At 26.5% G+C, this 19,432-nt stretch overlaps 1 protein-coding gene across 2 annotated transcripts in view; it reads right to left on the reverse strand.

Annotated features, from left to right (window-relative positions):
- Window positions 1-17,992, reverse strand: part of LOC100202128 (DEP domain-containing protein 1A) — a 60,779-nt gene extending 42,787 nt beyond the window's left edge. The window contains exons 1-3 of one of the 2 annotated variants that reach the window (XM_065801717.1): window positions 17,385-17,992; window positions 17,144-17,243; window positions 10,286-10,397 (exon numbers count right to left, since the gene is read on the reverse strand). In XM_065801717.1, coding sequence (XP_065657789.1) covers window positions 10,286-10,345 — 60 coding nt within the window. In that variant the 5' untranslated portion in view covers window positions 10,346-10,397; window positions 17,144-17,243; window positions 17,385-17,992. Of the gene's footprint in view, window positions 1-10,285; window positions 10,398-17,143; window positions 17,313-17,384 lie in introns of those variants that run through there. The other variant, XM_065801715.1, reaches the window with a different exon arrangement.
- Between the last annotated feature and the right edge of the window lie 1,440 nt (window positions 17,993-19,432).

A 19,432-nucleotide genomic window follows, 5' to 3' on the forward strand; every position in this document is an offset into this window, starting at 1 on the left:
TCAGTAAAGAGACAAGAGACATCATCTCAAAAATATCTTTTGTCTCGCAACACAAAGAAAGAGAACAATAAAGAACAAAGAGAAAGGTGATTGAGTGAAGAGCTGTTAAACAATAGTACATTAAAAAAATGCTCAGAGGATTTATACCTAATTTCAAGACAAGTAAGCGAATTAATAGGTAAGTATATACCCAGATTAAACATGACTGTTGAAGCTTTTGAGAACCAAAAGATAATAGCCATCAACACTAAAACCTGAAGATTGAATTGAAGCTGAATTAGAAGTAGTGTTACAACAGTCCAAGAAATTTGCAAGAGGTGAGATTCAATAGATGAAAAGTTACTTTGAAGACCATGAATATTTGTAAAAGATAGATTAAAACAAAATAGGCGCCAGCGCTGGGGTCAAATAGATTTGATCAAATACAAATTCATTAATTCTAGAATTCCAAATACAAACTCAAGCATAAATATATGTAATTGGCATTTTCCAAATACAAATACAAATAATTATACTTTGAATTAAAAAAAATACAAAGATTTTTTTCAAGAAAAGATAAATAAAATGGTATTCTAAATTGAAGAATAAATAGTCTACTAACAAATAACCTTTAAAGAAAATTTTTGAACTTAATTTAGTGATATAAATTTTAAAAAACAGCAAACCTCTTAGTTTTTTTCTAAAAAAAAAACATTGGTTAACCTAGTTTATAGAACTGCAAATACATTTCAATCAAACATAAATACAAATATTTAAGAGATTTTTAAATGAAATACAATACAAATATTTTTATTAAAATATTTGTATTTAATAAATATTTAATATTTTTATTAAATACAAATATGTATTTGAACCCAACCCTCATTTGTAATGGTTTTATCATATTATATGTTAAAATTTTGTAAAATACTTCAGTTTTTTTTTTATGTTGTTAGAGAACTTGATCATTAATAGTGTATGGCACCCCGAGCAATGAGCTATGAAGTTGTTTAGTACTTTTTATTAACCTAAATTTCTAATAAAGGGCTCTTTATATAGCCTCAACAATCCACCTTAAAACTACTGACAGCAACATCATCAATGTGCAACATGACACTAGTAATATTCTGATATTTTACAGCTGTTGATGGAATAGCCATCTCTTTGAGAGCTACTACAGAGTTTAGGAAACATTACTTCTAACTGATCTCAGGATAGATAAACTTATCTCATTAAACTGAGTTTTAAAGCTGCAATTTAAATTCAAACCCAAATTCAAACCCTGATTAGCAAATAATAGGAAGAGTTGCATAACTACAAAAATAAATATTAATCTATTTTTGAGTCAGCATAAATAAGAAAATTGAATTCTGAATATCTCAAGAAACATAAGGGGTTAGAGGTTTGGACTCAAAAATATTACTATATAACAACAAAAATACTTTTTTGTTGTTAAATAGTAATATTTTATGAACCAAATTAGGTATCATCCTGAAATTTTGTACATAGACAATCTTCCACATGGCGGATACAAATTTCAAATTGAAAACTTCTTTGTCCACCATAGCTACATGTAAATTAGATAATAAAGGGATATACTTTGGGGTATTTTGACGGTCAAAATGGTGATGTCACATAATTTTTTTTTAGGCATAGTTATAACTTACAATATAGGTATCAAACAACACTATTAATAAAAAATATATTACTGCATTTTTCAACTTTTCTAAATGCAGCCTTCTAAGTAAAGCTTATATATATGCTCTTGTAAATATTAGTTTCCTGTTACTTTACAGAATTTTTATATTTACTTAACTAATTAATAAATTTTAATGATTACTAAAAGATCTGTAAATAAAATAAAAAATTAATTACCCTTTAATCATGTATAAGAGGAAGTCATATAATATGGCACATCCAATTATTTAGATATTATAATGAAACGTATAAATAATTTACCATAAACTAAATATTAACGGTATTTCTAAAAAATATTTATTTTGTAAAAAATTTCAAAACTAGATTTTTTGAATAAAATTAAAAGTTGGAAAATATGGAAAAGTGTTCTATTGGATTAGAATGTAATGTTGACTGTCACAAGCAAGGTTTAACAAGAAGACAAGGTCTTTTAGACCTATCAACATTTTCAAATAATGAAAACCACGAGGTATTGTGGAGAGCTGGTTTATTTGATTGCGGAAAATTGTTTACAACAGTTTGCTATTATTTTGTTTATTATATTAAATAATATATTTAATATAATAAATAAAATAATAACAACTGTTACTTTATTACTATTTTAAAAAAATGGAGATCCAAAGAAAAACATAAAAGGCAATTTTGATATTATTTAGATGATTAGAATAATTTAAATAGTAATTAAATAAACTAAAAAAATAATCAAACAATTAAATGCTTTTTTAACAAAAAAATTCAAATGTTTTTATAAATTTAAAATTTAATTGTTTTATAAATTAATAAATATACTTATATGTTCTTTACAACGATGCTTAGTTGATATTAGTTTTTGTAAATTATTGTTTCTTTTTTTTTCTCTCTGGGAAATGTGAAGATATCGCTATCAATATCAATAACTCTTAAAACACAAGATATTCCTAATGTACCTGGTTAGAAATTATGCAGTAGAAATTATGCAGTAGTAAAAGGGAGCAGAGTATAAATAAAAAATTAAAATCAAATGATCAATGCTATAGCAGGGTTGAGTCTGAACATGAACAACATTCAGCTCTCAATAAAAGTCTTTAATCTATAGGTTTGTCACCTATTGAGCTTAAATCAGTGCCAAAACACCAACATTGACCAGCTGCCAAAAGAAAATTTGATCAAATAACTGAAGCAACAACAAACCAAAATAAATGGAGTTTATAATATTGATCCTATGATTAGATTGACACCATGTTGTACATCACTAACTTCTTCTGTTGACAACCAGAAAATTGACAATCTAAACTCACTTTTAAATGAATTAAAAGATTAACTAAAAAATGTGATATCATACTCCGCAAAAATACAAATATTAACATTATCTTCAGAATCATGGTCACTCCCAAAATCTGCAGGATTTTTTAATTTACCTTATCTGAGAGGCTAGAAAAGTTAAAAAAAAACATGGAATTTTGTAAAAACCATCATCAAAAATAGGAAAGTCCCTTTCCATGAAACCATTGATCTAGTTCATAGCCTTTATGAAAGTGACGGTACACACAAATGATGCCTGGAAAAAAAGATTTTGTAAGTATAGGGTACAGGCAACACATGCAAAAAAGACTAATATTGATTAATTTAAAAGAACTTCATGTAGCATTTAAATCAGAACACTCTAATTTAAATGTTAGATTTTCAAAGTTTTCAAGCCTTCAACCAAGATGGTGTGTAACCACAAACTCGTCTGGCACTCACAGTGTTTTTGTCTGTATCTATCATCAGAATGTTAAGTTGTTAACTGATGCTCTTAAAATTGATAAAAACTATAGAGATTTAATGGGAATGATTGTTTGCAATCAGGATAATCTAGAGTGCATGTTACATTGATGTCTACTATGTCCTGGTATTACTGCTTTGAAAAAAGAACTACTATGTCCTGGTATTACTGCTTTGAAAACAGTAAAATTTGACATCAGTGATAAAGAAATAACAATTAACTCACTTTTAAATGAATTTTAACTAAGAAATAAGACTTCGTACTCCGCAAAAATACAAATATTAACAATAACTTCAGAATCGTAAAAAAATCAATATTGAAGATGTTATTTACCATATATGCAATAAAATAAATTAACTTACATCTTATTTATTTATAGCTAAAAGTCAGGCCAAGTACCTTAAAGACTGTAAAGAGTTTTTAAATCACAATGAGTGTATAATATTGGGTGACTTTACAGAGAACTTTCAATTTATTGTTCAGGATGAGGTGCTAAGTTACCACTGGAATAAACCCAAATGTACACTTCATCCTACTATTATATACTATAAATAAAATGGTAAACTGATATCTAAGTCGTTTTGCTTTCTTTCTGATGATGTTGAGCATGATACTTTGTATATAAAATACAACAGCTCATTATCAATTACATTAAAGCAAACATTCTACAAATTAATAATATTAAATACTTCACTGATGGATGTGCAGCACAATATAAAAACTTCAAGAGCTTGATTAATCTTTGCCATCACAAAGAAGACTTTGATATTAATGCTGAATGTGTTTTTTTTTGCCACAAGCCATGGTAAATCAGCCTTTTTACTGTGCCCTTAATACCATCTCAAGATGGTATTAAGGGCACAGTAAAAAGACTAACTGCACAAGCCAGTTTAAAGAGGATAATGACTGGACAGATTTTAGAAGTAGATAAGATGTTTGAATTTTGTGTAAACAATATAAAAAATATTCAATTCATTTTGGTTTATAAAACAGAAATAAATAAAGTTCGATCATCATTACAACCAAGGTTTACTATGGGAAGAACTTTGCCAGGAACAAGATGCTTCCACCATTTTATACCAATTAATAAATGTACAATTTATTTTAGAAGGATGAGTCAAAAAACTGATATTCAGACATTTAACCTTGTTCAGATACTAAATGAGCTGGTTGTGCAGCAAGTTATTTATAATCATACGGATTATGTAGCTTGCAAGTATGACAATTTTTGGTGGACTGGAATTATAACCAAAAAAGATGAAAGAGAAGGATATTACAAAATACAATTTATGCATCTACATGGTTTAAAGTTTTTTATGGCCGGCACATGAGTTGGGCCCCATCAAATCATGTTTTATGTACCATCGATCCGCCATCTACAACAAATGGTCACATAAAATTTCATAAACTGAGTTATAAAAAATTATTAAAAAAAATAATAAAGATTTATAGAAAAATTTCTAATGCATTATTATTTTTATATTTGTATGTTATTTTTTCAAATATAGTTAAAATTTGGCTACAAAATTCTCCTAATCACTTGTTTTTATGTTTAAAAAAAACAACAGGGAAGGTGGGTTGTAAAATGTTTAATTGCCCTCCTCCCTTTTGGATAATGAGCCCTCCTCAGGTACAAAAAAAAAAAAAATAATAAAATAAATTTTATTTCTAACTTATTTATGACCAAGTTGAAAAATGCAGTAATATATTTTTTTATTAATAGTGATGGTTGATACCTATATTGTAAGTTATAACAATGCCTTAAAAAAAATTATCAACATCATCATTTTGACTGTCGAAATACCCCAAAATATATGCCTTTATTATCTAATATACAATGGTGGTTAAAAAATTTTCAATTTGAAATTTGAATCCACCATATAGAAGATTGTCTATGTACAAAATTTTAGGATGATTGCTTGGAGGGGGCTTTTGAGCCTGAAAAGGATCTACTTCTGCTACAGCATGGGGCTCACAGTGGCTGATGAACTTTAATTCAGATAAAACACATTTTTTTTCAGCCAATCGTTATCGCAATAATTTAGATCTTCCTATATTTATGAACAGTAATGTCTCAATGAGTCATCTACCCTTCATTTTCTGAATTAACTCTAACTTCTGATCTTTCTTGGAAACCATATATCAAGCCGTTGCAAAATTAGCATCTGCTAAGGTTGCATCTCTTTATCAAGCTTGACACTTTCTCACTCTGGATTCTATTCTCTATCTCTATAAATCTCAAATCAAGCCTTGTATGGAATACTGTTGCCATATATGGGGCGGATTTTTTAATGATGCCTTTTCTCTTTTAGACAAGGTGCAACAATGCATTGTAAACATAGTTGGACCTGCTTCTGCAGCCAACCTCCAACCATTATCACATTGTCGTAATGTTGCTTCTCTTTCTCTTTTCCACAAATACTATAATGGGCACTGCTCTGAAGAGCAAGCTTCTCTTGTGCCATCTACTTAAATTCATTCTTGTGTTACTTGTTATTCAATTAAGTCTCACCCTTTTACTGTGACTGTTCCTAAATGCTCCAAAAACACTTATCTAGCTTTTTTCCTCGAACATCAGTTCTTTGGAATTTCGTTTCCTTTATCTTGCTTTCCTGATTCATATAATTTGCAATCCTTTAAGTTGTCTGTCAATCGTTATCTTGCTCTACAATCTTTATCTTTTCTAATCCAGTAACTTCCAACTCTAATTAGTGGTTGCTTGCAGCCTTGTTGGAAGCAAAGTTGTTTAAAAAAAAAAAAGTTACCCCATTTGATTCATAAAATATTGCTATTTAACAACAAAATCGTATCTTGCAAAAAATGACAAGTTAGAATAAATAAGAAAATTGAATCCTGAATATCTCAAGAAAAGTATGGGGTTGGAGGTTCCACATTTCAGATATTCTTAATTTTAATAAACATATATGTTTATATGTTATATATAACATTAAAAAAATTATCATAATCCAAAACATGCGGTGACATTTTTTGTTTTTTTCTGCTGACTTGACATGGAATTACCTTAGATACAGTTAACATCTGCCCAAGATTAGTTTTTTATGGAGGTGTCATCTCTAGCCTTTACTCAACAAAGAGCCCTAAGGTAAGGATATTTTACTTCTAAGTTAATTTTTTCGAGCCTTTACCAAAAAAAAGCAAATCCTATACAGCAGCATGACATGGGGCAGGTTATACTGGATTGTATGTTACCAGTAGCAGGGTAATCACGATGATTCTGAACCTGATCTGACTTGATAAATTAAATAATTAGATGAGTAAAATTTTATTAAATAAATTTGTTGAAAAATATCTAGCCCATCCAACAATTGATAATCTTGTATCAACAAGATATACCATTCAAACCTCAAAGCTCCAACAAATGGAATAGGACGGGATTAGCTTAAAGCATACTGTTTAAAAATTGATAGAGGCAATAGAAAGAAAAAGACCTCTAACAGATTTCTCTATAGTGGATGGTATTTACTATAGAGAAAATGCAAAGCAAATGCTTGATGTTGCTTATATAAAGGTGAAAACAGAAACTATTGAAATGGTTTTGCTAAACCAAGAACTAAATAGGAAAAGTGTGCTGACATCTTTCTAGATATGGATGATTTTTTTGAAGATCTCATTTAACAGTAAAAAAACTTGCAACTTTATATCCAAGTTCTTTTCTGAAAGAAACCATGGCAAAAAATGTATTCTTCATGGTTGATTTTCTCAATTTTAATATTCTTTCAACACTACCAAGTCAATTATAAATGATAAAGAGATTATATCAGACATGTTAGAGGAAAAAAAGTTTAAGACTGAAGAAGATAAAAATAGAGATGTAAACTTTTTGATCAAACCAAATTACTCTTAATCTGGTGATATAAATCAAGCCCTTGAGGTACTAGGAAACTATATGATTTTCATTGATAATGAAAGTAAAGAAGAGATACAACAAGTTGATATGTGTTACTCCTTTAACTAAATCTTTTTTCACAATACTTTTATTAGTATGTTTTACATGTTTATTCATAATTTAGCATTGATTAAAGAAAACTCGTTTTAATTGAACTATTATCTCATATCTTTAAAAGTTCGCTTTAAAAATTTTTTTTGAAATGAATATATGTTAAGTTGAACCATTTTCCTTGTGATTTGGATGACTAACAATGGATTAACTTGATACTTTTGGATAGTAGGAAGAGTATGGTTATTAAGTTTAACTTGAGTTAAAATATTATAAAAGTTACTGGTAAAATTTATTAAAGCTACAGTCAGAGTAAGCACATTATTCCTGACACCAAATACAATAAATTTTAAATTGTGACTTTAACTCCACAGCCTTGATTTATGTTAAAAACTTTCAAAAATTCCTAAAATTTCTAAACTTTTCCAAGTTTAAAGGATTTTAATCACTTACAACATCTTATGACATCAAGCATGACCGCATTTAAAAATAAAAAATAACTATGTAAACTCTTAGATCAGTTCTAAACACCAGACTTTTGATGCACTTTAATGGGAAAACTATGCATAATTTAACAAATTTTATCAGCATTTGCAACTCTTGTAATAAGATATGCAGTTGTTACCACTTTTGAAGAGTTTTTAACATAAACACAAACTTTAGAAGAAAAAAATGTGGATATAGAGACAAATATGCACAAAAAATAAACCCAATAAATAAATACACACTAAGATATAAGACCATATGATAAGTATTCACTATATAAAAAATATAGAAAATGAAAAGATAGATAAGTATCTTACCATATTTGATAAATCAATATAAATTTTTGGTGGTGATAAATAAAATAAAAAAACAATAACAATAAAAATTACAATTAAAATAAAAAATAATAACAAAAAATAACAATTACAAAAAAAAAAGGTGAACAACTAGTTATGTAGCTGACAGACAAGAAACTAAAAACAAAACCGCTGTCAAGAAAAACAATAAGATCTTAATTGAAGACATTACAATGCTAACAACAATAAAGTGAATTAGCGAAGTCAAAAGAATTAAAAATTCTATCAATTCTATTGGCAAGAAATACACTCCAGGAAATTGTATATATTAATTGCTATTTATAGAACTCTACTCTCAATATTATAACCAGATAATTGACCGTTTTATAGGGCTAAGCCTATAAGGCCACAATAACTTGCTTAGGAAATATATTTACTATAAATTATAAAATGTAAATAAAAATAATAGATAATATTTAAAATTAGCAATATATATGTGGATGTGTGAAACAATCACAAAAGATAATGACTTATTAAAAATAAACAGACTATTCTTGTAATATATTTTAACACCAAATAACTAAAAATTATAATAAATAGTCTAAACTTTGTATATATGTATTCTTCATGGGATGAATGTATTCATATATCTCTAATTGGTACTGTATTAGTTGAAGGTGTATTGGAATAGGTGGGTGTGGGTTCTAATGGGAATATTGCCGCTAAAAAGGGGTCATCTGTAATTATATGCTAATGCTTCACAGCAATGTTATTGATGTGATATTGTCTCTCCTAATATCACAGTAAGGAGTCAATATATCTACATCCATAATTGTTGGGGGTTTATAAACTTGTTGTTTTTGACTAAAGTGCAAAGTAAATCAATAAATTATTATTTATACTGCAAAACTTCTTAATACAAAGGTTTGCGCTAAAGTTAGCAGTTCTTTAGATAAATTTTCCAGTACTGATACAATTCTATTATAGCGTAACGCTTGGCTATATATAATTCTTTTCTTTAGATGGAATGGGTGATTAGAGTTGTGATGTAGAAAGCTCATTGTATTTTGTTGGCTTCCAGTATAAATTACTTTGGATATGTCCATTTCTGTCCTTATATAGTGACAAATTCAAAAAATTATTTGAAGCACTAGATTCATTAAAAATAAATTTAATAGTTGGGTGGATGCCATTCATGAAACCATATACCACTTGTAATTTTTCTGTAGATCCATAAAACAAGAAAAAATATTATCAATGTAATGTCTATAAAAAGTTTTAGAATTTGGAAACTGGGTTCTAATTTTCTCTTGGAAGAACCTACCAGTAAAATGGAAAATGCTAGAAATGGTTTCTAAAATTATATTAATATAGGTATGACATAATGGTGATCTCTGATAAATTAGAATCTTTTTCATATAAAAGATAGAAACTCATTTATTTTTTAATGTGGGACATGGGTATAGAGTGAAGTGACATCTGCAGTTACAAAAATATAGTAAAGAGGTAAATTGATGCAATAGAAGCATCTGAAGAAAATGAGTAAATTGAAATTTAAATAAATGGTTGTTTGGGCCATTACATGTAATAGATCACAACCTATCGAACTACTATATGAGCAAAATCGATGACTTAATTGATTTTTATCATCTTTTCCAAAAAGAATTCTCAGATTAATAGATTGTTTAAATCTTTCCATTAATTCACTAAAACATGGATATAATTAACATGGATATAATTTGCATAAGGTATATATGAAATTTATTGAAACCTTTACTTAGGGTTTGTCTTTTAACATTTGATAAATTGTATTCTGATAAAAAAATTGTAATGTTAATTTTTTTAAATAAATTATATATATATATATATATACATATATATAAATATATATATATATATATAAATATATATATATATATATATAAATATATATATATATATATATAAATATATATATATATATATATATATATAAATATATATATATATATAAATAAATATATATATATATATATATAAAATAGATGTTTCGAAAAAGAATTTACTAAATTATTTTCCTTATAAATTATTTAAAAGATTTTTATTTATTTAATTTCCTATTTCTGTAAACTTTTAAAAACTTACCAACTTTGTAGCTTTGTATGGTGAAGCTGGTTTTTTCATATTGTTTATATATTGTGTCATTTTATTATGATTTATTTTAAATTTATTGCAAGCTATTATAAAGTTGATAAACCTAAAAAAAATCATAGCTATATACAAACAGAATCACCATCACCTAAATAGTGTGTGTATATATATATATATATATATATATATATATATATATATATATATATATATATATATATATATATATATATATATATATATATATATATATATATATATATATATATATATATATATATGTAAATTATGTTAGTGTATTCTACAAACAGAGTGCTTAATGTTCTAAAAGAACAGAGCAATAATAAATTAGTAAAAACACTTATCTAATTTTTGATTACTTCAACACTGTGTTTCACCATCAGTAGGTTCATCAGGAAGAATTCTTCCTGATGAAACTACTGTGTTTTTACTAATATATATATATATATATATATATATATATATATATATATATATATATATATATATATATATATATATATATATATATATGTATATATGTGTGTATATATATATATATATATATATATATATATATATATATATATATATATATATATATATATATATATATATATATATATATATATATATATATATATATACAGTGCTAGACAATGAATTAGAAATTTTTAATTTTGAATACTAAATTTATTGCAAAAGAACAGCAATACTTGCACAAAAGTATGTAGGGTATAAAACTACTTGTACATATATGATAATTAGTTAGCATATGATAAGTGTTTATCATCAAACAGTCTTTAATATTGAGTTGATCCCCTTTGATCTTGATGACCTGAGCAACGCGTCTAGACATACCATGAATAAATTCGGCAGCAAGTCATTCTCGTATCAAACATTCTATCAGATCATGTATGTTAGTGGATTGAGGTCAAGATAGTTCCAAGGCCAGTCCAAAACAACTATGCAAAGAGTATGAAGAAAAACCATCACTAATTTTACAGTATGACATGGAGCGCCATCCTGCATAAATATTCCTCTCCCTTGTCCAAACCATTCCCTCATTTGTGGATAAAGTCGATCTTAGATGATGTTTCTGTATTGATCTTGTCTCATGGTACCTTCGACAATATGAAGCCGCCCTGTACCGAACACAGATATGCAACTCCACACCATAACTTTGTCAGCATGTTTCACTTTTGAAACTGTACAGGCCAGTAAATCACATTCAGTGCAACGCCTACAAACAAAGGGCACTCTTTCCAGCATGGTTTCAATCGACGACTCGTCCAAAAAGCAGACCTTAACAAACAAACAAAACAAAAAAATTTATTTAACCATTTTGCTATTCAGTTTTTATTTGACCCTAACCAATAAATATTCATACTTAATACATGAACATGTAGACCACAAGCCTTCTTATTATTCTACTAATGACATTGACATCATAGAGTTACAATTGCCTTGTCAGCTAGGCAGAGGATGATTTGCGACTCATCTTACATAAAGATATGAGTTGACAATCATCACAAGCCCTTGTCTTCCTCATTGGTTTACAGTTTTTCGTATTCAAACTCAGAATATCATCATCAAATTCAAGTCTTTATTTAATTCTACTGACAGAAGCTGGTGAAATGCCTAGTTTTGTTGCAATATCCTTACTTTTGATTGAAGAATACTGGACATAAGCTTTATTTCACATTTTTTACCAGGTTGGAAACTTTTCCCATTGTATCAATTAACTTACAATTATTACAATAAAACTAATCTAATTACAATAATCTAAAGAAACAATAAAACTGTATCATACATTTACACAAATAAAGATTGCATACCACTAACATCGTACCGTTGGCTCATCAAGCACATTTTGTACAATACTTTTATTTATAAAACTCATAAAATTATAAATAATATTCAAACCGTCACTAAGTAAACAAAACATCACATAAGCAAACAAAATGGCATGTTGCATAGATATTTATTTGAATTTCAAGACCTATACACTTGGCTTTGTCATTTTTAACATATTTAATATATTTTAGGGGGCTATTTGGTATATACTTGTTGAAATGGACAGAAGTTGTACAAATTTCTAATTCATTGTCCAGCACTGTATATATAGATATATATATATATATATATATATATATATATATATATATATATATATATATATATATATATATATATATATATCAGGCCTTGTTACGAGATTTCGCTGCGTAACGAAAACGCGTAACATATTTCTAAGTAACTTAACTCAGTAAATATACTTTGTATTGTTAGAAGTTATATTGCGTCACTAGCGTCTTTTCAAGTACCGCATTGTAATTAAAGTTATTTTATTAACGCGTTAAAAATCATACAAACAGTTTTTTTCTCTCTCTATAACAAAAGTTACAAACAAAATCTAAGTTCCTATTTGAAAAATCATTTTTATTATTTTTTTCAAATATGAACTAAATATTATTTTGAAAAAAATCTTTTTTTCATAAAACATGACGTAATATTTGTTTATTTTCTTATAATTTTACAATTGGTTTTTGGTTATTTAATAACTGTTAATAAACTTTTTCTTATTTATTTTGTGAACTCTTTTTAATAATGTTTTTAAACAATAAAGAGTTTTTTTTTATTATTTATCAGTTACTGATAAGTTATTCATGATCATAATTTATTTTCATAAATTAAACGAAGGTCATTAAAACTTTACGTTATTGAATTAACAATAAACAAAACATCTTTTTAATAAAATATTTACATCAAAATAAATGGTGCATTTTTTAAAACTATTATGACAAAAAATAATTTTTATATTTAAAAGGAATTTATATATTTAATTCCTTAAGATAAAACCTAAAACATTTTTTTTAACTAATTTTTAACAACAACGAAAAAATTATTAAACAAACTGTTTCTTTAACAAAAAATCTATAAATTCCGGTTAATTGCTTTTACTTACGACTTTATTTCTTCTGAATAAACATCACGTTAACGACATCAAAAGATAATTTAAATATTCTAAAAGATAAAAGTTTTTGCATAGCGCAAAACTGCTGAACGCGTAGACAAATCGCCTTTTGGCAGGCAAAATGCGAGCTGCATAACGCTTCTTAACAAGGCCTATATATATATATATATATATATATATATATATATATATATATATATATATATATATATATATATATATATATATATATATATATATATATATATATATATATATATATATATATACCCTCCATAAAGTGTTTGAGGTCGGCAAATAAATGTCATCTTTGTTTCTGTTTAATGGTAAAACCTTTATGTAAATTGTTTTTTTGCCAACCTGATCTCAACCTCTAATAGTTTAAGGTCAGCAAAAAATCTTATTATAACAAAAGAATAGGTTAAAAAGTTACGCAAAATGTATAAAAAATAGCAGCTAAACAGGAAGTGTCATTTGTACATGGTTAACCTGTTTATTCATACCAGGTTTTAACCATTCTATGAACATACATTCTTTAAGTTTTAGCTCAAATTTGTTAGATGCCGAATCTAACACAGAAAAACACTTATCATTTATTTGCATGAAACAATTTTCATTAGCATGGAGATGTTTATAGATATGAGACTTTTTGTCCCTCTTGTAATATTCAGATATCCGGGTCTTGAGATAGCGAGTAGCGAGTAATTTTCAGTGAGGTAAATACTAATTTATTATTTGCTGAACGGCAATATCTTTTAGCAATTGAATTCAGTCTTTTTTTAGTTAAATCAGATATTTTTCCCAAAAACAGAAGTTTAAAATAAGACAAAGATTGGGTACCCATCTTGGCTCATTTTAAAAATATATAACTCCTATTTAAACAAGATGAATTCAAATCCTCCACCACAACCAAAAATCAAAGAATCTTTGTACAAGAAAAATTATATTTGTATAGTATTTTTTTTAACATCTTTATAGGTATTTTAACAAATTTTAAATATTTAATTTTAACTGAAGATGACTAGTGTTGTCAAAACATGTATTATTTTTTATTAAAAAAATGGTTTCAAAAATTAGAAAATTTGTCTTGTTTATAAAAATATTTACATTTTTGGTGCTTAAAAGAAATTTTGGTTATTATATATATATATATATATATATATATATATATATATATATATATATATATATATATATAATATTTGAAATAATATATCTTAATATATAATATAACTTAATAATAGTATATATCTGACACCGACATGCCCTGCTCTATTAGATTGGCTTTAATATCAAGCCAAGCTAATAGAGCAGGGCAGAAGTCATTGTTTGAATTCAGTTCAAAACTATATTGCAAAGTATGTAAGAAATTCATTCTTCAAACGTTAAAGGAAAATTAAATAATAAAATAGTGTACATTTATTTTAATTTCTAGTAAAACTTAACTAGCATTAAGTTATAAATAAATAAAAATAAATAATAGTTTTTAAAGTTTCTGAAAATGTTACTGACATTTGGTTAAAATATGGTGTTCCAACTGTTACAATGCAAAAAGTGTAGCAGAAATAAAACATCTTTCTGCAATAATTTAAAAATGATTATGAAAAGGTGAAATAAATGTATAGACGGAAAGTTTTGTTTTGTTTGACATTGCAGCATGCCTTTGTCTTAATTTAAGTAAATGTGTATGCTCTAGAAAATCAAAGGTGCCATGAAATATTTGAGAAAAAATTTTTAATGGACCAAAAAAAAAAAAATATGGTTATGGATTCTTTTATATTAACCTAAACATTTAAGAGACAGATATTCTATAATCTCTTTTCTTCTAGCAAAATTTGTATCCAAGCTTAGTTACTAACTGATGCTTGCATACAAATTTTGTTTTTGTACGCAAGCATCTTGATTGATTGTGACAATTAATATTATAAAAGATCAACAGTGTCTTTATAACATGTCCAAGGCAATAGAACTAGGTAAGGTGAAAGAAAGTCTAGCAAAAAAAAGAACCTGGCTCATTGGTTCATTCTCATTGGCCAACAACAGCAAAGTAAATCTTGCATTTGTATATTGTAAGCACTCCGCCTATTAAGTTTACTTAATACATACTGATTATATTCTCCTAGTTTCTGCACCATTTTGGTCCTTTATGAAATTGATACATTAATGCTACGTGGGGGCAATAAAACTTGCCACGCTTGATTTAGTTTCCTATCTAAAATTGATTGACTTAAAATTGATAAATGCATTAAAAGAAATGCATTTAAAGAAATGCATTTTAAAAAATGCATACTTTAATCAGCTAGAAAATATCTTGATATCAATGTTGATTGATGAACGAAAAGAAATTAAAGAAATAGCAGTTTAGGAGAACTAAATTTTGCAAAGGAAATTCAAAATTCTACTAAACTTTGATGCAGTTGATTACAATAATCTTGCAAACTGGAAGGAACTTTCAAGGACTTTACCACCTATGTTAAAAGAGTTTGATGAGATGATTTAATTAAAAATGCAATACAAAATATACAGAAATTAACTTTAGATAGTTTTCCAGGCTATTTTCAAACTGTAGAATATTAAATTGGTTACAGAATCAGTAGCATTGTCAGATGCATTGTCTGTCTTATCTATTTTTAAATATTCCTCTATTAATCTTTATTTTTGTCTTGACAACTGTCAAAATATGCTTTGTTCGAAAAATAATTCTACTTTATTCTAATGTACTTCATTTTTTTCCTCAGGTATTTCAAAAGATTTTCCCTATCATCATACTTCAAACTACTACCTTAAAGCTGATTGGGATTCCTCTCATAATTTACTTTGTGACTTAAGCTAATTTTTTGTTTCATTGCTTATAATTGCACCTACTATATCTTGGATTCAGACAGGAATGGAATTTATTTATTCTTGTCAATTATAAGTCAAGCTTCAGGTCAATTATTCTCATTTTACTAGTATTTTATCTAGTATTTTATCTCAGAAGTTAGGTTCTAGAGATTTTCTGAAAACCTTTAACAAAAAAAAGCCCTAATATACCAACTCTCATACATGGATATTTTTACTTCCTACTTACTTCACACCAACTATACTACAGCTCATGTTCCAGATAACATTCTTTTCACAACTTACTCCGTAATAATCAATATGGTTATCGAAGAATAAGTTTTTCATAATTTTGCTGCTGCCTTGATAACCATTATAATATTTTACCATTATAACAAGTTTTGCTATGCATTAGATATAATCTGGGAGAAAAAGGGTATTTTTATTATTATTATTTTGATGAATTATAAGCTTATAGGGTGATGCGCTGGTCTTCTCTAAAAGTTTGCTTCACCCTGTCTATCTAGAAAAGTTCACTTGTTGTGTTGACCAAAACTCAAACTAATTTAGCTAAGCCACATTTTTTTACTTTAACTGTTTCTTTATGCTCAAAAAAGTGTTAATCACATAATTTTTTTCCTCAAACACCATTAAATAAAGATTATGCAATAAAAAAAAGTTGTTTAAAAAATTAAATCAAACAAAAGTATCAGGTACTGTTAAAAGTAAGTTAAATTTCAAAGTGTTTTTCTTTGATCATAGCATACTTTAATTTTATTAGGGTAATAAAATTGATTTCTATAAAACTTTTAAAAAATTTCAGTCAATATTTTTAAAGATTCTCAGTCAATATTTAACAAAATCACAATGTAATTGCTAGTTTTAAATTTGACATTGAAACAGCTTTCTTTAGTACTCAATGATTCTCTTAATATAACATAGCATTGTTTGTAGAAAAACAGAATACTTTCAAATCTAATAATTTATGTCATTACATTTGAAATATACCATGCATTACATGTGTATGCTTCTTAGTCATTGTAAAAGCAACTTACCTTGAAGAAAAACTCTGATATAAAACACATCATTTGTAGTAAGCATAAGAGCTCTTAAATCTTTATCCACACCACACAAGTAGGATCCATGAGGCAAAAACTTAAAAAAAATGCCTTAAATCAGACTATAAGTCTAATTAACTAAATCTTAATAGCAAACTATTAAACAAACATATGAAATAAAATTTTAGTGCATCAATCAAATATGGTAAATTATATTATATTTCAAAGTATTTCATACATTACAAATAATTATTACTTTTATCTTTCAATGGTGTCTAAAATTTAAAAAACTATTAAATTATAGGAAGGAAAAACTATTAAAACTTTAAAAATACTTTATCCTTTATATGTAGCGTTAAATAATATCGTTCAATAACTGTGTTTTAATAAAACAGAATTAGTTATTCAACGATATTATTTTACGCTATATATAACTTATTAAACATAAAACTTTTATGCTTAATAAGTTATCAACCAATTTACAACACTGAGAGACAGAAGCCTGACACACAGTATTAAATTAAAATAATATAACAAAAATTTTGTTTTGCTTTGTTTTTGTTTTTTCTTTTTCCTGTTTGCTGCTGTATACTATAAACTTTCCATTTATTACCAATATCGACAGAATCCATTTTAAAAAATTTATTTAAAAAAACTTTGTCGACGGTTTTGCCAAGTTACATTATATAAATAACCAATATTAACATACACAAAAGCTGTTATATAAAAAAACTGAGTAATTTTAAAAGAACTGTTCGTTGAATTCATTTTCATACATAAAATAACAAACAGTTTAAGTGCCACACATTGTTTTAATTACTTTTTTTATTTTGCAACACAAGAGTTGATAATGAGTATATTAAAAATACACTTAACTCGGTTTAATTTTAGCGCCAATTTTTTTATCACTCGAAACTTATTTTAAAATGCGCGGGTGTAGAACTCATTTTGTGGATTCGCGCGCGGTTGTTGAACGCAATTTGTTGAATTGATATTTTTGAATCTAGAAGGAAATAAATATTTTACTCAAATTTTTCAAAGTCAAATAAATATTTAAAGTTATCGGAAGAAATATAAAACTTACTTAATATTTAAGACAAATATAAATGGTCGATTTAAGGTGGTAGTACAGTAATTAAAATTGAAAAAATCATTTTTTCAAAAATTCATTTTTATATCAATAAAATCATAGTAGATACCTAATTCTTTCTTGGATTGCAAAAAAACTTTCGTATCTACATCTAATCTTTGTTTAAAATGATTCAGTATCAATTTTTATCCATAGCAACGCTTTGATTTTTCCGTTGCTACGCATTTTTGCAATTAAGTTATACCACAAAATGCAATAAAAACACCTTTATACTGACTGTATAAAACAAAGTACTGGTATTCACCTATTGCTTCTTGTTTATTGACTTGATTTACGCGCGTTTATTGCGCACAAGATAGCTATTTGTACTACTGTATGTTCTTGTTATGGTTATTTGTGACTATATACCTTGGTTGTTTTTTTTTTAATATCTTGTTTAAATAAAGTGTTATGGATGGATATAAAGGGAAAATATCTTCAAAAAAGCTTTATCAAATGTAAAATCAAAGTTTCATGAAAACAGTGATAAAAGGGTTAACATTTTAAAAGAAACAACGCTATACTTTCAGGCTGAAGTTCAATTTAAAATATTCCAGGCTCATCCTCCTTCAATAAGTTGTAGAACAAAGAAGTTGTACAGGATTTTTTAAATATAAATGAAGAAATATAAATTTAACATTATAAGATTAATTTTACCTTAAAACATAGTTATGCTTCTTAAATGTCTAGAATGTTAAGATTTTGTAAATTTACAATTTGATTCTTTTAAAAAAGTAAACCAAGGTATTGGACTATAAACTTGTTGTAATGGTTTTTTATGAGAAACTGTTTATTTATCTACTACTATTGCTAAAAAGAACTCTAATGCAAAACAAAATGATCTAGAAATAAAAAAAAATCTAAAAAAAAAAAATAAAATAAAATAAAAAATGATCTTAGAAATGATCTAAACGTGTGTTTGACCACTTGACATAAACCCTAATGTTGTAGCATTTTGTGAATTGATGCAAAAACGACATATATTTGATTTTTTTTATTTTTGCTGTTGTGTACACTATCAAACCAATACTAATAGCCATTTCTTCTGATAACTTTCCTTAAAAAAAAAATTCGTTAACCGTTTGCAAAGTCATTGTAGTTTTATGAACATCAGTCACTTTACGCTCACAGTAGTTTTGATCGAGCTATGTTAAAAT

This window comes from Hydra vulgaris, chromosome 07 (assembly GCF_038396675.1).
Source record: "Hydra vulgaris chromosome 07, alternate assembly HydraT2T_AEP".
NCBI lineage: Eukaryota > Metazoa > Cnidaria > Hydrozoa > Anthoathecata > Hydridae > Hydra > Hydra vulgaris.